The 21,393-nt window shown below is 36.9% G+C and overlaps 4 protein-coding genes and 1 long non-coding RNA gene across 7 annotated transcripts; 3 read left to right on the top strand and 2 right to left on the bottom strand.

Annotated features, from left to right (window-relative positions):
- Nucleotides 1-104: 104 nt before the first annotated feature.
- Nucleotides 105-14,424, bottom strand: LOC106084718 (interferon-related developmental regulator 2). The gene is made up of 5 exons (XM_013248646.2): nt 12,985-14,424; nt 3,656-4,352; nt 3,352-3,595; nt 787-1,008; nt 105-718 (listed from the first exon to the last, which is right to left on the bottom strand). The coding sequence occupies exons 1-5, from the start codon at nt 13,013-13,015 to the stop codon at nt 635-637; spliced, it is 1,278 nt and encodes a 425-aa protein (XP_013104100.1). The 5' UTR covers nt 13,016-14,424; the 3' UTR covers nt 105-634.
- Nucleotides 2,360-3,327, top strand: LOC106084800 (uncharacterized). Its single transcript, XM_013248761.2, has one exon. It carries the CDS (start codon nt 2,456-2,458, stop codon nt 3,233-3,235), a length of 780 nt encoding a protein of 259 aa, XP_013104215.2. The 5' UTR covers nt 2,360-2,455; the 3' UTR covers nt 3,236-3,327.
- Nucleotides 7,146-8,643, top strand: LOC131995775 (uncharacterized). Its single transcript, XR_009397624.1, has 3 exons — nt 7,146-7,707; nt 7,781-7,868; nt 7,934-8,643. It is a non-coding gene; the product is annotated as an uncharacterized LOC131995775 (long non-coding RNA).
- A 2,493-nt stretch (nt 14,425-16,917) lies between the features above and the next one.
- On the top strand, nt 16,918-18,577 carry LOC106086377 (acyl-CoA-binding domain-containing protein 5). Of its 3 annotated transcripts, none has more exons than XM_013251072.2 (3): nt 16,918-17,075; nt 17,461-17,925; nt 17,985-18,577. In XM_013251072.2, exons 2-3 carry the CDS (start codon nt 17,464-17,466, stop codon nt 18,480-18,482), a joined length of 960 nt encoding a protein of 319 aa, XP_013106526.1. In that variant the 5' UTR covers nt 16,918-17,075; nt 17,461-17,463; the 3' UTR covers nt 18,483-18,577. The 3 variants fall into 3 exon arrangements, with proteins under 3 accessions (XP_013106526.1, XP_013106660.1, XP_013106602.1); XM_013251206.2 differs by lacking the exon at nt 16,918-17,075 and adding an exon at nt 17,153-17,236; XM_013251148.1 differs by lacking the exon at nt 16,918-17,075 and adding an exon at nt 17,256-17,341.
- Nucleotides 18,578-18,854: 277 nt separating this feature from the next.
- Nucleotides 18,855-20,896, bottom strand: LOC106086559 (peroxiredoxin-6). The gene is made up of 6 exons (XM_013251325.2): nt 20,685-20,896; nt 20,548-20,630; nt 19,505-19,597; nt 19,252-19,444; nt 19,118-19,190; nt 18,855-19,059 (listed from the first exon to the last, which is right to left on the bottom strand). The coding sequence occupies exons 1-6, from the start codon at nt 20,765-20,767 to the stop codon at nt 18,931-18,933; spliced, it is 654 nt and encodes a 217-aa protein (XP_013106779.1). The 5' UTR covers nt 20,768-20,896; the 3' UTR covers nt 18,855-18,930.
- Between the last annotated feature and the right edge of the window lie 497 nt (nt 20,897-21,393).

Here is a 21,393-nt window from a genome sequence, read left to right as displayed (position 1 = left end):
TTCAAAATTAAAACTATTATGTTACATGTTTACAATAAGATTACGTTTATAGATTTGTTTTCCTGAAACAAGCCAGAAAATTAATATATATATGTATATACATATAAGTTTATTTATACACACATGTGGATTTTTATTTATCAATTTAAAATAATTCAATCATTTGTTAGATTACTCTGATGTTATATACTAATATTTAATAATTGTAGTGTGAAAACTGCAATGATATGAGCAACTAAGATTACCGCTCACCTTCGTATAAGTTTCGTAACTATATATAGAACGCCATTCATTGACTAATATGTTATTTATAGTGTACATTGAATATGTATAATGTTTCATATGCGTATTTTGTTATTTCTATATATACTATATATAAATATAAGTATTTTATTGTAATAAATATACTAGGATTTCTAAAATTCTAAAGTTAAAACAAGCGTAACAAAAAACTTCAAACAGGACAAAAACAAAAGATAAAGTAAAGAAAATAAAATCAAATTCATTATATTTCATTAAAAAGGGCTACCATGTTGATCTAAATAGAAACAAAAACTAAATTTTGTCGGCTTTGAGAATTAGGCTAGCTATCTGACTGACTCGACTTTAAAATGTCAAATTTATGAACATTTTTTTAAGTAAAAACTGCAGAACGCTTGTCGCGGTTTTTGCCACGGGTGATAGTGCGTGCTTTAAATGCAGCAGCATTTACCAAATGCTGAAAGAAAATGAAAATAATTATTAAATTAGCTTGTTTGTTGTAATTAAATACAAAAGTTCTCTTACTCTTTCCAATTTGGTGGCTTTGTGTTTAGTAGCACCGTTTGCTGTGTCGACCTTAGCTCCCAAACCGAAAATATCACGTATGAAGTCATTTTCTTGCAATTGCGAGGTCATTCCAGGGCCCATTATTACACATAATGCAGAATATTGGTGGTGTATGGCCCACGAATCTAAAACCAGGGACTCTCCGCCAAAGCGTATGGTGATTTCAGGCGAAATATCCTCCTAAGGAAAACAATGTAATACAGGGAATATTTTAAAATTTATGAACGCAAATGGAAAAAATTGAGTAAATATGCTAAAAATTCCACCGAGCCGAATGTAGTAAATACTCTTCCATCATGGATTCCGTAAGTCAAAGTCTCCGGACGACGACTTGGGATGCAAAATATCAATTAGGTAGCCTCACTAGTACGAAAGTTGACTTGATTCTACCATGAAGGTTTCCTATTTTTTATACCCACAACCGAAGGATGTGGATATATTCATTTTGTCATTCCGTTTGCAACACATCGAAATATCTATTTTCGACCGTATAAAGTATGTATATTCTTAATCAGCGTAAAAATCTAAGACGATATAGCCATATCCGTCCGTCTGTCTGTTGAAATCACGCTACAGTCTTTAAAAATAGAGATATTGAGCTGAAACTTTGCACAGATTCTTTTTTTTTGTTCATAAGCAGGTTAAGTTCGAAGATGGTCTATATCGGACTATATCTTGATATAGCCCCCATATAGATCGATCCGCCGATTTAGGGTTTGAGGCTCATAAAAGCCACACTTATTATGCGATTTTGCTGAAATTTGGGACAGTGAGTTGTGTTAGGCCAATCGACATGCTTCTTCAATTTGGCCCAGATCGGTCCTGATTTGGATATAGCTGTCAAATAGACCGATCCCTAGATTTAAGGTCTTGCGCCCATAAAAGGCAAATTTATTGTCCGATGTCACCGAAATTTGGGGCAGTGAGTTGTGTTAGGACCTTCGGCATCTTTCTTCAATTTGGCCCAGATCGGTCTAGATTTGAATATAGCTGCCATACAGACCGATCTCTCGATTTAAGGTATTGGAGCTCTTAAAGGCGCATTTTTTGTCCGATTTCGCCGAAATTTGGGGCAGTGAGTAGTGCTAGGCTCTTCGACGTTTTTCTGCAAATTGGCCCAAATCGGTCCAGATTTGGGTATAGCTGCCATATAGACCGATATCTCGATTCTTGGTCCCATAAAAGGAGCATTTATAATCCGATTTCACTGAAATTTGACACAGTGACTTATGTTAGGCTTTTCGACATCCGTATCGTATATGCTTGAGATCGGTTTTTTTTTTTTTGATATAGCTACTAAAAATATCAATATTTTGTTATACACAATTGAGCAATGATTCGTTCTTATTAGTATTTGGTCCAAATCGGAACATATTTCGAAATAGCTGCTATTGGGCAGAAGGTATTGCATTTTTTTAGGTATCCAAAGTTCGGCCCAGTCGAACTTAACGCTTTTTTACTTGTTTTTTCATCAAGTGAATACTGTGATGTATAACAAATAAGATCTATCATGCTTTGCCATAAATGTCATTTGAAATTTTCAACTTCAACATCGGCAAGGAACTTTCAAACTTTTTTATACGATAGAAAAAATACAAAAAAATTTTCAGTAATTTTTTTTATCACAATGTTAGTGTCAACTTATCAGCACGATTATATACGGCCCAATAATAAACGCTATGAATTCGATAAAGATGAAACGCTTAATGAAAATGCAAACAAGGAATGCCAATGTATAGAAGAAAAATCTGATCTGAACAAGCATCAAGAGGCAGTGGAGTGGACTGGTATTGCACCAATGGGTCGTCTTATCGATCCAAGAATCATACCCACGCGACTGGCTCCACATCAAATTGAAGCAATGTCACCTAACGATCAAGGCGATTGTTTCAAACAACAGCCAAATCGATTTTTAAAGACAATACGTAATGCATATCCCGATTTATACGAACGCCTTAAAGCAATGCCTAAGGATGAGCTTAATAGGCGTCTCCAAAATGATCGCATGTTCACCACATACCAAATCGACTTCTGTAATGTTAACGAATATCCCGAAGGCATCTACGAATCCCTCAAAGATGAGCACGAAACAAACAAACAGAACGCCAACAAACTTTCAAAAATACAGGGGCCTTGTGCAGAATTTAGAGATAATGTCATGCAAGAAATGGATAAAGAAACTGGAGATGGAAGAGATATTAAAAGCGATAATCCTTGCGCCAAGACCTATAGACCATTCAACATTGCTTTTGCCGATTCAAAGCGTTTCATTAATTCTGGCAGTAATTCTCACTGGCAAAGTAGTGGCGCATTCACTAAAAAGGTAAACTTTAGCGAGTATATGGATGCAATCAGCAAAACAGGCCGTGTGATCATGAGAAAAAAACTTCACCATAAGCGGCAGTAACATCATAACAATGTTTTTTTTTTAATTCCTGACCGAGTTAAATTTGTAACCAAATAAAAATTTGTGTATAATAAAATTTAGAGTAAATCTTTTGTTTTTTGTTTATCTTAACCTACCTCCAAATAGCGCAGCACATCTCTGAATGTAGCTCTTTGAGTTTTACGATCACGTTTGGCACGGTATTTGTGAGAATCTGTAGCAAGTTGTTTTACAGAATCTATCAAATCGTTTAAGTACTCCTCTAGAAATTCTTCGTCATGGGCACGACCGCATTCCAAAATGAGGGCTAAGGTTTCACCTGCAGCTATGCGTACTTCCAAATGGGGCGATTGCAATAAGCCCATTAACTTTTTGAAGGAACTGTTGTAGGAAAAAACAAATGAATAAAAATTTATAAGCAAAAAAAAAAGAAAGACTTACGGTAACATGGACTGGCCACTTGTCATCCAAGAAACAAAATCACCCGAAGGTATCATAGTCAACAGTAATCCCCATGCTGACAAAGCCTCAGCGTGCAAATTTCCTGCATCGGCACTTACAGATATGGGGGTCTTGTCATCGCCTTTTAGATAGCTTGCACTGAATATAGCTTCAAAGAATTGCATTAAAGTGACCACCTCACCAATGTCGTCACCACCAAAGAAATTCAATAAACCTAAGGCGGTGCAACATTTGGCACGTGCATCAAACGATACTGATTTGTCTTGTACTGTTGTTAATAAAAATTGATTCAATGCCTTTGAAATGCCTTCATCTCCGCCTAATTGTAATACCAGCAATGGAGCCAATCGGGCACCCCATACCTGTTCGGGACCTTTTCCGCGCCGAATACTCTTTTCGATACAATCGATCAGGGTAACTTTGCGTTCATCGACAAAATCGGGCATATAACGATGCATTAGAATTTCGCATATACTTTGTAAGGCCAAGACACGTGTTTGGGCTGACTTCTCGGTAGCATTTTCCAATGCTTGCATAAATTTCTCTTCGTAACGTTCATTAGATGTTAGCTCATCGGAATCATTGACAGATGATGCACCATTTTCTGACATATATGAGAATACGGAGACATTATCATTTAATGACTCATCCTCGGAATTGGAATCACCCTGGCGACCTGCAAAATATATTAAAAATAATATTCATATAAATTTAATCTTAGAAAGAAATTAAAAAATACCTATATTAAAATAATAATAAAACACAATCTCGATGGCTTCCATCATCGGCAAGGGCTGCCACCTCAGTGTACAACACACTGCTACAACAACAATAAAACAAGTAAAAGCGTGCTAAGTTCGGCTGAATCTTATATACCCTTACCATGGATAGCATTTGTCAAGTTTTTTTAGACATGCTATTAGAGCTAAATATAACAAGTTATGGATCGATTTGGACCATACTTGGTTTGGATGATGGGGACCGTAGTACAAGTCTTTGTTCAAAATTTCAGGGTAGCATTATAGGGGCTCAGGGAGATCGGTTTATATGGGAGCTATATGAGATTATGGACTGTTTCAGGCTATATTTGGCACGTAGGTAAAAGATCGATCGCAAAATTTCAGCCATACATTCATCATACAAGAACTGCGACCTGTAGGGGCTTGAGAAGTGCAATTCGGAGATCGGTTTATATGGAAACTACATCAGGTTTTAAATCGATTAACACAATACTTGGCACGTAAAGTGTCAACAATTTCTGCCAAATCTGATAAGAATTGCGTCCTCTACAGTCTCAAGAAGTATAATCGGGAGATCTTTTTATATTGGGGCTACATCAGGTTTTGGATCGATTCGGACCATACCATGCACATTTGTTGAATGTCATAGGAGAAGTCATTGTGCAAAATTTTCAACAAAATCCGATATGAACTACGCCCTTTAGAAGCTCGAGAATTATAATCGGGAGATCGGTTTATATGGAAGCTTTATCGAAACATGGACCGATTTGGCACATTTTGAAACTCAACCGACCTAAATTAATAAAAAGTAGGTATGTGTATGTGTAAGGATCGGAACTAACTATGCAGAAGGGCCGAAAGGGTCTTGCATATGGACTAGACCCAGAGGTCTCAATGTTAACCCAGAAAACTGAAATGTACCTGTTCACGAGGAAGACGAAGGTGGGCCAATTTAACGCACCATGTTTCCTCAATAAGACGATTTCGATATCTGACAAGGTCAATTACTTAATTGTGATCTTGGACAGGAAACTGAAATGGAAGTGTCACATTCAGGAGCGCACTGAGAAGGCTCACAGATGTTGGGCACTATGTAGACGGGTCGTAGGCTCGAAATGGGGCCTGAATCCGAGAATAGTCCACTGGCTCTACAGGAGCGTGATTAGACCAATACTTACTTACGCCTTATTAGTTTGGTGGACTGCTACGCAGAAAAAGTGCAACATAAGGACCATACAACAGGTTCAGAGAACATGTTGTCTTGGCATAGGCGAAGCGATGAAAACCACGCCCACTAGGGCAGTGGAGACTATTCTAGATTTCCGACCCATTGACATACAGATTAAGTGTGAGGCAGCCACTGCGGCTATGAGCCTTAAGGCGATGGGAGAAAGGATTGAGGATGGGAGCAGCTCATACCATCGCGGTATAATCGAGGCGACGATAGGAAACCTGGAAGGAATGGAAGAGGTTTCCGATCGGATACCTGAGATTTGAAGTCGAGTGCGAGGCACTGCTGACATCGGCACAGTCTTGGATTGACGGAACCCTAGTATTGCCATCTGGAAGATCATGTTACACGGATGTATCAAAGCTGGAGGAAAGAGTGGGCCTGGGGGTTTACATTGAGAACCCAAGGACTGAGATCTGGTTTAGACTGCCTGACCATAATACGGTCCTGCAGGCGGAGATACGGGCGATCACGGAATTCGTGAGGTGCTAACGCGAGGACGTCGAGTGTGAACATCTTTACCGACAGTAAAATTTCCATATGGGCAATAACAACCAGGACGGCAATGTCACGAGAAGTCTTGGAGTGTAAGAAGGAGATTAACTTTTCCGAGGATGGCAAAATCCGCATCGTTTGGGTGCCGAGCCATAACGGAGTAAGGGAAAATGAAAGAACAGACGATTTAGCCGTGAAGGCCAGAGAGCTGCCGTCATTAAACTTGGTTAACCCGAAGCCTTTCGAGTCGACGCAGTTTGAGTTAAGGGAGTGGGCAACATTGTGGATAAGCGAAACGGTCGGTAGGACGGCGAAAATACTATGGGGAATCCAGATCGCGAGAAGACAAGGGTATTACTGAAAGGAAGCAAGGAGTTCAATATAGCTATTAGGACACATAGGGCTACGAGCTCACTTATGTAAAATCTGTGCGGCAAATCCTAGCATGTGTAGGGCATGCGGGGAAGATGATGAGACGTTGGAGCATTTCCTTTGTCATTGCCCGGCTTTCGCGTCTAACAGATACCGGCACTTAGGTGGAGACACAATACCAGACATGAACCAACTGTGGGAGTGGTATTGAAAACAATTAAAGAAGTTATAAGTAGCACGGAATTCCTAACTTAAAATTTTCTTTTTAGATGTTACTTTATAGTTTTTAGAGCGCACAGCAAGCCGATTACTGGCTTAGGCGTATGTCCATAGTGGCATGGGGCGGATTAATATCTGCACCCTCTTTTCAACCTTACTTAACCTATGTGTGCAAAATTTCAAACAAAATTTCCGCGCCTCTTGACTTGAAAATGTATGTGCTCGTTTTTCCAAAAAAAAAATAATTGCTGGAAATAATAGATTTTCCAAGTTGAGAGGCGCGGATTGGGGTTTGATTTTAGATCCATGATTTCTTAGAAGATTTTTTTTAGAATTTAATGCAGATTACATTTTTGCTGGATGATTTTTAAAATCAAAATCAAAATCAAAATTTGTTTTGGCCTATGAATACACAAAACAATTGACTGCCGAACGTCTGTCGACCGTAACCGGAATGTAGAATTCGTGTAAGCTGATAAAATTTAAGTTTCAACAAATTTCAAAACCAAAAATTTTTATTTAGAAAAAAGTTATCTCTTATTCTATGATTTCTCTCTGCAATTTTCCAACTGATTGTTGAGGCTTTCCCTACGTTTTGTAATGAGCATAATTGCCTCTTTACATTTACGATTCATTTATTGGACATTTACGGTACATTTACGAGACCATAACCAGGCCTTAAGGCCTTTAGTCTTTTTATTAGCTATGTTCGGGAACTCAAAAATTTTTGCAAATTTGCACAAATTTTTACTGGAAGTCGTTCGCGTACTTTATTTGCCAGCAGAAGAGAGCGCGAGAGAGAGCAAATTTTGACAGTTCGAAAATAGAGAACCTGCAAATTTCTACTGGGACTTTTTTGCCAGCAGAAATTTGCAACTTTGAACAGATGTTTTGTAAAGGTCAGCTGTTTTATGAAAAGCAGCCGTTACATGAAAATACAAAAGCTAATATCAAAATAGATCAAAAAGGCAGAGGTAAGTAAAAAATAAAAATATTGCTTATTGGTAATTTTTATATTTGTTTTATTTTTATTTTCTTTGAATGAAGATTCAAGGCAGCAGCTAATTATCAGGTACAGAAAATTCACCAAATGAAGTTGTAATTTTACATCAAGTGGGCTGTTCTACATTAGAAGGTAAGTGCAAAATTTGCGAAATTATTTGGAAAATCTTAAAAAATTAAAACTTTATATCTTTCCAGACACTATGAAAAGAGCAATGATCGGTTTCTTGAGTTTTTCAATGGAATTATCCTCATCAGTGCGCCACAATGAAACCATCACCGTTCCTTTGAATTTGTTAAAGAGCTGGTATTTAGTGGGTCTGGTTGGGCAGTTAAAAGTTACGCACAGTGGGATTCGAAAAAGTTAATGCAAATTAGTCTACCAATTGTGAACGGATACAGTTATCTTCAATGATAACACAGTGGTCGAAGCCGTCAATAGAAAGCTCCCTTAGCCTCACATCAGTGGTCGCAGCAATTTGTCTAGCCACAATATCGAGAAGCATTAGGTGGTTAGTACAACGTTCCTTTGTCAGCACAACATCTTCCAAACATCGGGTACTATAATAGTGCTCAGACAGGCTTACGACAGTTGTAAGGTACTTGCCTCCAGGCAGATCCAGATTCTTCAGAATCAGTATTGAGATTCTGTCTGGGGCCACGGATGACATTCGTAGCTTCGTGCACGATAAATTGCGATGGCTATGCAGCGGCACGGAGATCACGGATACGACGAATGGCTCCCCTTCTAGCCTTGTCACTCTCGGGTCAATTGACGTTTATCTAAGGAAAATACATCACAACTATCGCCAGCATTTTTTATTTTAAAAAATTGTCTTCCTAAGCAAGCAAATAAAAAAACCAATCAAAACAAAAAGCAGTTGTTGTTCTGCAAATTTTCACTGAAAGTTGTTCGCGTACATTTTTTTGCAAATGTTTTAAAGAGAGTAAAAAGACTCTTACTCTCCTACAAATTTTTACTGGAAAAGCACGAGAACAGACCTATTATTTATAGCAGAGCACTGCTGAACTAGTATGATAATGGGTTTGTGTCTTTGTGTCTATTTAATTTTTTTTTAAATGACATAAGTACGCAAGCAGATGTGAGTATTCAGATGCCATTCATATATTCCTCTCACATTTTGATGAGAGTAAAATGCTTTTACTGGCACATAAGAATATAAAAAAAAACTACTCTAATACAAATAATTGTCCCAGTTCGACTACGGGATGTTTGAGCATCAGCTGTTTTTATTCATTTGCTATTTCATGCCATTAAAAAGTTAAAGCAAAATACAAGCCGATATCTTGTACATTTCATTATTTTGTACAATCGTGAGAGGTTTTAACACCACAGACTCGTTTTTTTTTGTTTTATTATTATTTTAAGACATTTCAAGGTTATCTGTGGCAGGTCTGATCGTCAGTTCAAAGCATTTGTGCTACTAGCAAGAAATTCACAAACACATAGCACGCTAAACAAAAACAAAGTCATTGTCCGTGTATAAATTTAAATACTTGTACGTATTCAAAACGACATTAGACAAAAGTTTGATTACATATATGCAGCTATCTACACATATGTGTATATGTACAATGCTATATTCATTTGTATATGTTTAATTAAACTTCAAATGTGTCTGTTTTAGTTTATATACATACATACATACGTATACATTTCTTTGTTTCGATGATTTGATTTGTTACGATTACAATTTTGCCCAATATGTTTTTATCATTTTTTTTTCTCGTAGCTTTGTTAAGTCAGCTGTATAAAAAGCAAATAGAGAAACCAAAACATAAACGATGAAGACTTGAAATAACAACTTTTCGAATTTGTGACTTGTACAAGTGCTAATAGGAGCCCGTAAAAGTAAAAGAGAGTTAAGAGCCAATTTAAAAATAAAATATTTAATTTTTATTTAACTTAAACAAAAAGCAGTGCATTTCTGAGAGCCTATGAATACTTAAGTAAGAGGTAACTGACAAAATATGATTTTCTTTTAAATTGTGAACAATCGCTATGATTTAATGAGAAACAAACGCACTTTACATTATTGGTTTCTGAGTGTTTCATCGTTAGGTCTTATTTAACTAAACACAATTTGCTAAGACCTTTGTTTTAGATATCTTAATTTTTCTAAAAAGCGACTTAGATCACTTTTATGTAAACCGGTGCACTTTAGTGTACGTATGCAGGAAGCAATACCTTGCACACCATCGCCACGAAACCTTGAAAGTAATTTGTGAACGTGTACTGAATTTAGTAGAACACACATTTTTAAAAATAGATCGTGTAAAGGAAAAAAAAAAAAACAACATAAAAATATGTAATAGTAAGCAGCAAAATTGTACAAATATTTGGCTGATGAGGCTTGAACTTTATGAAAAAATTTATAAGTAGTATAAATAATATACATATTTTTTTATAAATAAAAATTTAAACATTGTACATTTGCCTTAATTGGAGAAAGGGTTTTATATACCCGTCACGGGATAACTGTGAGCTACACAAAGGCTGGAACTTTGAGCTCCGATTTGTGTGGTGTTAATTGTTATCACGAGAAGCTTAGCTGCGAGCTACCGGGCGCGTCTTCAGGTTGCGGATAGAGAAATGCTCCACACAGAGTTGCTGCAATTACAGTCGCCGACAATCAGCGCTATCGAGCGGAGTCTCAGTGATAGGCCGGTTGGCACTGGCACCTGCATTAATACTAAGTGCCTATGATATTCAATATGACAAGGCGAGCTATTGGAGCTTTTAAATAACTAATGGCCATCATGTTCCCGCTGAGATCGGTACTTTGGACCAGAAACAGCTTACCCAGATATGGATATGAACGAGGATCACCATGTCCACATACAAAAGTTGTTACAACACCAACAAAACATTTGTTAATCCTCCAGTCATTATAAACTTCATAAGATTTGGCATACGCATAAATTCTCCACCAAATACCCAAAAATATATGGGCCATTCTTTCAAATTTCCCTTAGAGAATAATTTGGAGACTTCTGGCATATCAATGAGTGCTGTTCGTTTTAAGTTTTACTGCTTAGCGACACCTCTTTAAAGAGAAATGTTACATGTCTGAATACCTCACAATTATCGCCGGCAATTGTGAGATGATTTAGATTAGATACACATATATTTATTAAAAATTATAATCGAAGTCATTTTTCTGTTGACGATTAATAAGAGGAAATTCAAATTCAAACTACTCCTTTGCGGATGTCAACAAACTTTGCCATTCATATTCGTTCGACCATACACCGAGTCTTTGAGAAATTAAAAAAAAAAAAAGCAAAAGCTTTGAAGCTTAATATGTACTACCTACATACATAAAGCCTAAATGAAATATAATTCACATATTTCATATTCTACTAAGACCGTGTCCAAAGGATAGTGAGATCGGTCTATATAGCGACTATATATAACCATAATCCGATTTTATGCGATCAGAAGATCAGGTTTATATACAAAGAATACGAAATCATCTCTCACAAAAGAAACATAAGGAAACGTGTGATTTCTAATCGTTGGCCACTGAAGCCCTTATTTTGGGAGGGGAAAAGTTCATCTTTAGCTACTCAATAGACTTTGCTTCACCATGACACTCTCTTTGCATGACAACAATCACCTATTTACATGCCCGTAGAAACCAACTAATCTGACTGCACAATCACTATGGACCGATCCAAATGAGGCGGCCCAAATTTCCTGGAGATAGATCTGAAGACGGATTCACCTGGAGTTGAGTACTTTGCTACTGTCCACAACCTGTCTTTAAACACTCTTATAGTTCCCGATGTCTGGAAAATGGGCAGTGTGATCCCGCTACTGAAACCTGGAAAAGAGTCGTACAGACCGATCTCCTTCCAAGCCTCGTAGGAGAATTTCCATTCACCGAGCATCAACATGGATTTCGAAGCGTGCATAGCACAACAACAGTCATCACCGCACACATTTGCCGTCGCTTCAATCAGCCCAGGCCATGTGATAGGACGGTCCTCGTGGCACTTGACCTATGGAAGGCATTCGACACGGTTAGCCATGCCAAATTATTTAAGAACATCGCCAACACGTCCCTCCAGCCAGGCCCGAAACGCTGCGTCGCGAATTATCTGTGTGGTCGCCAGTCATTTGTGGAATTTAGGGATAAGATGTCGAAGCACCGTAGAGTGAAACAGGGAGTTCGCCAAGGTGGGATGATATATCAGGCACTGTTTAACCTCTACCTATCCTCCATACTTGGCGTCACATTTGACAACTTTTACACATTCTACCCACATGCCACAACAATTTGCAATAAAGTAAAGGCAGCACTTAGGGTGCAGATAAAGAAAGCTTGTTGACCACGTACAAAGCAATTGGCCGGTCTGTGGTAAGTTATGCAGCGCCAATGTGGTCTCGTCAACTTTGTGACACGCAGTGGAATGATATTCAGATCTGTCAGAATGCCGCCCTCCGAACTGCAACGGGCTGTCTCCTCAGTTCTCATGTGAACCACCTACATCAGGAGACAAAGATCCTACCAGTGCAAGACATAACAACATGCTGTCTAAGCAATACCTTTTGGGCTGTTATCGCGGAGACCATCCAAATCATGATCTTGTGGATAGATATCCACCGCCCAGTAGCCTTAAGGTAGATCTATGTATGTCCCAATTGTAACCAGAGACCGCACGATACACGTTACCTGTTTAACTGTGCAGCCAGACCCGATTCAGACCAAATCCCTGTGGACGCCCCCCTTCTTAGACGCAGAGTTCCTGGGTCTTGACACTCAACAGAATCAAGCAGACGAAAGATAGAATACAACAAACTGCTACAACAACGGTAGCTGGGTCACGATGAATGAATGAATCAAACTGTATATATACAGCGAATGTGGCTATAAGAACCACACATTCCATACTATCATGGCGTGCGTTAGACAAAAAAAGCCCTTTTTTATTTCTAATAGAAGGACGCTCGTCAGAACTTACACCCGGCCAGCTGATCAAACCAAGAGAATTATTATGCCAATGAAAACTAATTTCTCCTTCTCCCTCAGATTCTTAACTTTCCACTCGTCCACCTAATGCATACATAGCGGGCATTTCCCGCGTGTTGGTTGAAACTGCTACAAACATTTTTATGATTCAGTGTACCCAATGTATATAATACAATATAATGCAAGGAAAAATAAATACTGATTATACAATTATTAGATGGGAATTTTAGGTTTACAACGCTTTTTACTTACCTTTGCCACCTTTCTTATTGCGTTTAGGCATGTTGGATTTGGATTTCTTTTGCGATCTCTCCTGGTTTCTTGAAATTTTTACGGAATACACAGATGCCGCCGTTGTTGAGGAGGAAATGTTACTAGTGTGTGGAAGAGACCTTTGAATTTTTGTTGTCAGTCAACCTATAAAATTCTTCTAGTCTCTGGTTGTTTAGTGTTGTGTTGTTCTTTGTGTTGAAAGTATGGTTGAAATGCTATCTCTTTCAAATGCAATCACACGCACACACAGTTACGAGAATTTTGAAACGTAGACAAAAAGGAATTCAAAAGAAACAATGAAATTCCTTGCCGGGCTTCAAGGCGCGCGCGCGCAATTTAATAAAACGTGGCTCAAGAAAAATGTGCGATGGGTATGCGAATGCGAATGAAATAAAAGAAAAACTAAAAACTCTGACGGCAAAACACGAGGTAATTCGATGTCTACTTGTGTGCCAACGTAGTACGTATTTTTTGATATAGGTTTTTTTGTAGTTTTTTTTTTTGCTTTTTGTATTTTACTGGATTGCCAATTAAATAAATTCACTTAGTTTACGTTCTCCGCACGTTTCTTGTTCACAGTTTTATATGCCTTTTGTAGTTTTATTTTTATTTTTGTTTTTCACGTAATCAAGACGTAGCTATGCAAAAGTTTTGGGTTTTCCAATTTTTAAATGTTACAAATTTTTTGCTTAGGTGTTGTTGTTTTTGCTTTTTATTTCTTTTGAATATCACTTGAACTTGATGGTGATGGTGTTGGTAGTAAGGTCTTCTTGGTGAATTCAGCTGTATTGGCTCTTCTGCGATAGCAGCACTTGTTTTATATATGTTAAGGGATTCTTGCAAACTCGACAAAGTTATTTCGTGTGTGCGATTGTTATTGAATATTGTTGTTGGCGTTGGAGAAAATTTCATGATTAATTGCAAATTAATATTTGAGTCTTGGGGCTTTTTGTTTCACAATGCTCCGTCGTTCTCTTTATTTTTTTTTCCTTGGCTTGGTTGTACGTTGTCTCTCTATTTAATGGCGAAGAAACTTTCACACGAGTCACACATTAAGCAATGTATGAATATATTGAAAAAGCGAAAAAGCACTCACTGGCCAACTAAGCCATAAAATTAAAGATTACTCATTGACTGGCTGAGGAAAAATCGATTGCATCAACTCAAGAAAAATGCAAACCAAAGTATCTTCTTGCTTGCTTGTCGTTGTATTTCACAAGGGCGAGTAGGCTCTCACTAAACACAAACTTTTAACAACAACTTCTCAATTTATGATATTGTTAATTTGTTCACTGCTGGTGCGAAGTGTTATCGTACAATTGTGAAATTAAAAAATTAAATTCACATATACACGGAAATTCACTGAAATGCTCACCGTTTTTCAGCGATTGAACTGTGTTGAGGGGTATACCTACAATGTATAGTTACTGGGCCAACAACAAAGCACAATGGCTTATTGGGCGAATTGAATTGTCAAAATTAGTATAAAACATTTAGTTTTATTTAGGGTAAATAACAGAAAAATCTAATTTTAAGTATCAATGATCAATCTTAATTATTGTGATATATAATATTTAGTATTATTTTAATTTCATTTTTTTATTTTCAAAAAGTTAACAATAAATATTTGACATTGCAAAACCCTGTGGAAGTAGAAATCATTAGTCAGCTGTTCTGTTAATATCATGACTGTGTAACTCGCAATCTATAAAAAAAGCGCTCCACCCTATTGCCTAAGTAATGGCCCCATCGTAACGTAAGGTGTAACGCAGCGAAATATGTGCATGCACTCAGCTTAATATATATTTAACAGGAAGAAGCAGTTGGCGGCCGAAAACGTAGTATGCACTTCTGGCAAAATTTTCGTTACCATAAAAAATGCAATGACGTATTCTAAACGAAATTTTTGTTATTGGTACCGATACCGAAAATTCCGCTTGCAGGCACCAGGAACGCAGCTCAAATGAAATTTTCTTAAAGGCTGGTACTACGTTTTTTACGAAAAAATGTCCCTAAATCGTTCTTTCGATGGTTTGACAAGGTTGCCACATTTCCTTTTTTGGGTTTCTTTGGCCAAAATGTTTAAGATGAATATTTTTCTGTTAAACTACATAGGCGAAAAAGTAGTACTCTATCTACAGTGAGGAAAATGGCAAAAAAAATTTATTGGCAACGCTTGTTTTATTGGCTTTAATGGTTCGTTTTTTTCTTTTATTTACTTGCGAAAAAAATAATAAAACCATATGTGCAGATAAAAAACGCCTTTTGGAATAAAAAAACAACAAAACATAACTGCCAAATTCCGCTCGCGAAACAATTAAAGATATCCGCGACTATTCCGAAAGCAGAATAGAATACCAACATTACATACAAAAATTTATATGGCACCAATCAATGTATCAGCTGCTTACATATATGTTACACACAAATTTAAAAAGAAAAGAATGCAGCTTTTATTTGTAAATATGACTAGATTTTTTGGATATTGGTATAAGTAAAATAATCCCAACTTTCCAAAAACCTTTGGCAGCATCTTTCACCTAAAGCACAAAACTATCTCTCATAATCGTTATAACTTCGTAAAGATTTATTGCAAAAACTTGCTGTGGAACATTTTTTATTTATTTTAGAAGTATATTTATTTGTATTTATACACAAATTCTTTCTTATTTATGCATCCACAGATACTAAATTGTCTTCCTTGCCGAGTAAGTACATGTGAGCAAGATCATTAATAAACACTTAGTTACAACTTGGCGATGACGTTTATCTACGTCAGAAAACGATTGCGCAGCGAATATGGTTGTAAGCTTTATAAGCCAAAAATGATTAAAATTGGGCCAAAATTATAAATCGATGTTTGTCGCCATCTTGTATTCCATATCAAATATTCTTCAGTGGCAACATAAAATTCTTGGCTGCAACCGAAAACTTCGCTAGAGGTCCATACTCAGCTTAAAGGCCAAAACAGAACGAGCGCGTTGAGCTTTGTTTTTGAGCGTTGCTTGATGAACGTCACTCTGTAAAAAAAAATCACATAAGCAACGCTCAAGAATTAAACAATTTTTAACTTTGGCACCTAAAAACACTACTTCACTAATGGCAACACAGAATGAGGCTCTATTTCAGTCGTCAACGTTGAAATTTCTATAACGTTTGCGTGTTCTTTTAGTGAAAATTGTTTGCTGAGTTGTATTTTTGAACGCAACACTTAAAAACAAAGCCCAACGCTCATTCTGTTTTGGCCTTTAACGCAAGATTTATTCATTTACAGGTAATGGCAGTTGCCCAACAAAAAATATTGAGTGCACAATCTGTCAAAATCATCGATTAGTGCAACTCTGATTTTGTGTATGTAACTAATTCGCGCCACTTATTGTTGTTTGTGTGTGTACGGTTCTTAACTATAATACACACACACACGCACCATCAAAACTCGTTGATAGATAGTGCACTTCGCGAGAAAAAATTGTACTCAGCTGTTTACGGTACACTACCTGGTAATTAAGTCATGCTTTAACGTCTGTTCGATGAGACAACCTCATGGCGAAACAATTAAAGGTGGTCTCATTTATACAACAACCACAAATCAAATGGTGCAATCCGCCAACTTGTCATCAAGCTGATCTTCGTTTTGCCAACACACGTGTGTGTATACGTGTGCGTGCATGAGCGGAGAATATGCGAGAAAGAAGATAACAACAAAGAGATTGCAAACAAAAATCTGTAATCTTAATACTGTCAAATCTGGCCTGCTGTTATCAACTGTTCGCGTGAGACCACCTTTTTAAATCCGCCTTGAGACAACCTCTAAATAATTCAGCCATGGCATACCTCTAGTCGGGAATGATTACAAAGCTGCATTGACTAAATTTAATCAGCTGGTCAACTAGTTTTACTCTCTTTTAAAGTACCTTGTTAAAAAATATATATATTAGGTACGAGCGTAAAAGTATAAAATTATAAACAAAATAGTTTTATGGGTTTATAATACAATTTGCGTTGTTTTTAATTTGTTCTGTCGATATCCCATTTGCGTTTCTTTAACTTCAGATAGCAAAGACACAAAGGTAATCAAAAAAATACATCATACATTGGGTTAAGCAACTACGAAATAGAAAGTTTAGTGTTTGGGCAATGTAATTTGTAATTTAACAACAATGATTAGCAAATATATGTTCGAAGTCCAAAGGCAACGTTTCGCAAACGAATAGAGTTGCGATAGAGATGAGTACTGAATATTTAAATTGCCCTACAACCAAAAATAATTGCAAATAAAAAAAGAGCGAACAATATTGGCGATTAGACTTGAACCTTACCCTTTTAAGATTTATCAGTAATATAAAAGAAAAAAAAAAAACAAAAATTCCTAACTGGTTTTAATCTATCGATAATATTATCGCTGAACTGGGATTACTTAGACTATATTAAAAAATACTTTGTTTTTTATCATAGGCAATGGCATCTGTTCAGGAGCGTTTTCAAGCAGCAGTAAATGTTATCAAGAACTTGCCGAAAAATGGCCCCTATCAACCCAGTCCGGTGATGATGCTTAAATTCTATGGCCTATTTAAACAGGCTACCGAAGGACCATGTAATGGAAAGAGACCGGCATTTTGGGACGTTGTTGGGAAAGCAAAGTACGATGCTTGGAATGGTTTTCGACATCTAACAAAGGAGAAAGCTATGCAGCAATATGTCGAAGGTTTGCAGGAAATTATAGAGACAATGTCATTCACCGAAAATGTTCAAAACTTTGTTGGCAGCCTACAAGGTTTAGAAAATATTAATTTGGACGAATTGGAAATGATAGCTCCAGGCATGAAGCAATTAGCCGAGTCCCATCCCAGTTCACCATTTAGTTCAAGAACCAACAGTCCCCAACACGGATCAAGCAGTAACATTATTGTCGACGAGGAGGTAAACAAATTGATGATCTCAAGCTATAACTATTTTAATATGTACTTCTTTTGTCCTAGCCCTTGACAAATGGACATGCATCATCCGGAGAAGAAATGGGTGTTGACGCACAAACGACAATACAACCGCAAACTGAGCAACAAACAGCAGAACAAAGCGCTCTTCCAGAAACTACGTTAAATAATTTGTCGCAATACAATGGAAATATTGATCCATCCGATGATGAGGAGTATGTGGATCCTTTCGATATCCAGCATGAGCTTAACGAGTCACTTCAACATAACAACCAAATTCTAAAACAAGTGCAGGCCACAGTTTCGAGAATGAATTTGGATATATCCTCTGTGAACCAACGTATTTTCGATTTGGAAAAATCAGTTCGGGACTTGAAAATGGCCATCACTAATTCCAAAATTTCAGCCTCAATAGAGCAAAGAAAGCATCCCAAATGGTGGCCTTTGGAAGGCATATCGCCAGTGTGGTTCATTTTGCTCGTCTTGTGGCCATTCATAGCTAGAAGGTTAGGAAAAATGCTAACAAATCCTCAGCGCAAATGAAGCACTTATTGATTATTTACGACTTAGAATGGTTTATGTTACTGGTGTTAAAGATTTTAATTTAATACATGCAATGCCTTGCTTCTGTTTTTATATATATTTTTTTTTTTATATTTTTCTTGATCGATTTACTATGTAAAGCCTGCATTGCACGCTTCCCCCTAGGGATAATGCTTGTGCAATTCTATTTTAAAAAAGTTTATGTTGTATCCTTTACTATTGGTTTTTGTGTATTCTTTAAGATTAATGATATTTGTTGGCATTCATTCCACCTTATTTAGCTTTACGTATATAGAAGATACAGTTATTTATGTTATAATCATGCGTACTTCACGCAGCTACTAAATCTTTTACAAAATTAAAGATTTTATGTATGTTTTTTTTTACTTTACTTTTTTATGACAAATATACAAATGTAAATCAATTACATAAAGAGGAATGTGTACTTTCATGGTTGCGGAGTCTCACGCAGATACTTCTTGCCCGAGGGAACGTCGATTGTTGTATAACCATTGGGGAACTTGTCAATACAAGCCTGTTCCGATATTGTAGGTAAAATCATACAAGTTCCACCTTGCTGCAAGCAAAAAGTTTTATTTTTAATGTTGACTTAATAATAATAGATAAACATTTACCTTCCAATCGGCCGGCGTAGCTACGGATTTTGTTGATGTTAGTTGCATTGAATCAATCACTCTTAAAATTTCACTAGAAAAAATTAAAAAAAATAATGGTTGGAAAAATTTCATAATTGGTTGGTTAGATCTACTCGAAATTTCTTCCAGTTGTCGCAGGATATAAAATGGATAGACGCAATTTCTTGCTATTGTCCACTACAAACACAGCTCGACATGTCAGAGGTATGCCTTCGGCATTTAGTTCGTCTTTATCCAGCATATTGAATTTTAAAGCCAATATACGTTTGTCGTCGGCAATAATGGGATAATCGAACGATGAAAGTTCTATATACAAATACATAGTTATTTATTATATAAATATATTCGATTAACTCTAGTACATACTTCCGTACGATTTGATATCCTCAATCCATCCCTTGTGCGAGTTCACGGTGTCAATTGATAGAGCAATTGGCTTTACATTTCGCTTTTTAAATTCTGAATATAAGAAATAAAAAGGAAAAATAATCAAAATATTGACTTTTTGTAAGGTAAGGACCCAATTATTAGATGATGATCTACCAAATAGCTATATTTTTTATGATAAAAATAAAGTTGTCCATCAATTTTTCTATACTTCTAAAATTTAATATATTAGATTTTTCTTAATTTACAGAGAATTTTTACATGGCTGAAAACCTTACAAATGTTGGCAGCTTGTGAGCATATAACATCCCCTGAAATAAATGTTTTGAGGTTCGCGCCAGGATTCGAACCCAGGCGTTCAGTGTTATAGGAGGACATGCTAGCCTAACAACTAAAGAGATAACCACTATCTTAGATATAGAGCAGTGGTGGGCAAATACACGCATAGTATTGCACATTACCACCATCTTGTGGTAATGTGCGGTAGCATATGTGGTGGAGAGCTACCGTGTGATCGAAGTCCTTGGAGATCGACCGCCACCCATTGCACCTGTGGAAGCCTTCCTCGGTAAACCGGAGTAGTCCAATGTAGAGACAGAAGACAGCATGATTAGGACAAATGTGGACAATTGAAAACACATTTAAATTTAACTTAATTTGCTCATTTATTAGTCAAGTCGTTAGACCATATATCATTAGATTTTTGCCATCTTTTTGCTCCCACGAAGATATCCGACTATGAATTGCGGATGGTGGAATGCTCTATACGTAGTAACTGCAACTGCAGTCTCAAATAAAGAGAGGTATTGATTGGAGAGTCCTGGTGAGAGGACGGGTGGCGCCGGCTCTTTTGTTGCCTATGATACTCGATATGGCATCGGTCTTATGGACCGGAAAGACCGTGCTCACCTATAGGAGCTAGATGACGCTATCTCCACCTGTATGCATGTGGTTACAACAACCCATAATATAAGTATTTTCTTCACCCTCTTTCTATGTGCTTAAGTTTAGACTCAACTTACCAGGCAAAAGTTGAGCAACACGTGCCAATTCCGTTGTGCAGACGGGTGTATAATCTGCAGGATGAGAAAATAGTATGGCCCACCTTAAAACATACATATTTAATCTATGAAACTACATGTGTTAAACTAATTCTTACGAATCATCCATCCATTCGTAAAAATCTATATTTCCTTGGCTTGTTTCAGCTTGGAAATTTGGAAAAACGTCGCCAATATTCATCTTTATCTTAAATATGCGCCGACTTTGATCTGATCTAGGAATCTAAAAAAGGAAAAGATTTGTACTTGTGTAAAAAGACGAAGTCGATTTTTAGTGGATTAAAAAATCAAATATTCGAATCCATGGCGAAGCAATTAAAGATGGTCTCATTTGTACAACAACCACAAATTATATGGTGCAATCTGCCATCTTGCCATCAAGCTGATCAACATTTTGCCAACACCCACAAAGAAATTTGTGTGAGAGTATGTATACGTGTGCGTACATGAGCAGAGAATATGCGAGAAAGAAGATAACAAGAAAGAGGATACAAACAAAAATCTGTCAACTTAATACCATCAAACCTGGCCGGCTATTAGGAGCTGTCGCGTGAGATTGCCTTTTTAAATCCGCCTTGCTTCGAATCTTGGGATTTCTGACGATATTTTGAATTTGGAAAATTCATTTTCACACGGTCCATTTCCGATTATAGCTGCTATATAAACCGATCTCTCGATAGAGAGATCGGTTTCTATCTAAAAATATATATTCGTACCGAATATATATTTTTAGATAGAAGAATTTGAAAAATCTACCCACAACAAAAATACCTTGAGTTGCAAATGCCGTAAATTGATATGTTAAAG

This window comes from Stomoxys calcitrans, chromosome 3 (assembly GCF_963082655.1).
Source record: "Stomoxys calcitrans chromosome 3, idStoCalc2.1, whole genome shotgun sequence".
Lineage (NCBI taxonomy): Eukaryota > Metazoa > Arthropoda > Insecta > Diptera > Muscidae > Stomoxys > Stomoxys calcitrans.
Note: the sequence above shows the minus strand (reverse complement) of the source record. Positions and strands in the feature narration are given on the sequence as shown.

Coding starts and splice junctions, on each gene's coding strand:
- LOC106084800 (XM_013248761.2), top strand. CDS start 2,456: ATGTTAGTGTCAACTTATCAGCACGATTATATACGGCCCAATAATAAA.
- LOC106084718 (XM_013248646.2), bottom strand. CDS start 13,015: ATGCCTAAACGCAATAAGAAAGGTGGCAAAG. Junction 4,353..12,984: donor CAATAAGAAAGGTGGCAAAG/GTAAGTAAAAAG, acceptor TATATTTTGCAG/GTCGCCAGGGTGATTCCAAT. Junction 719..786: donor AAGCCACCAAATTGGAAAGA/GTAAGAGAACTT, acceptor ATTTTCTTTCAG/CATTTGGTAAATGCTGCTGC.
- LOC106086377 (XM_013251072.2), top strand. CDS start 17,464: ATGGCATCTGTTCAGGAGCGTTTTCAAGCAGCAGTAAATGTTATCAAG. Junction 17,926..17,984: donor ACATTATTGTCGACGAGGAG/GTAAACAAATTG, acceptor CTTTTGTCCTAG/CCCTTGACAAATGGACATGC.
- LOC106086559 (XM_013251325.2), bottom strand. CDS start 20,767: ATGAATATTGGCGACGTTTTTCCAAATTTCCAAGCTGAAACAAGCCAA. Junction 19,598..20,547: donor TGTTGCTCAACTTTTGCCTG/GTAAGTTGAGTC, acceptor TCTTATATTCAG/AATTTAAAAAGCGAAATGTA. Junction 19,191..19,251: donor ACAACTGGAAGAAATTTCGA/GTAGATCTAACC, acceptor AATTTTTTCTAG/TGAAATTTTAAGAGTGATTG.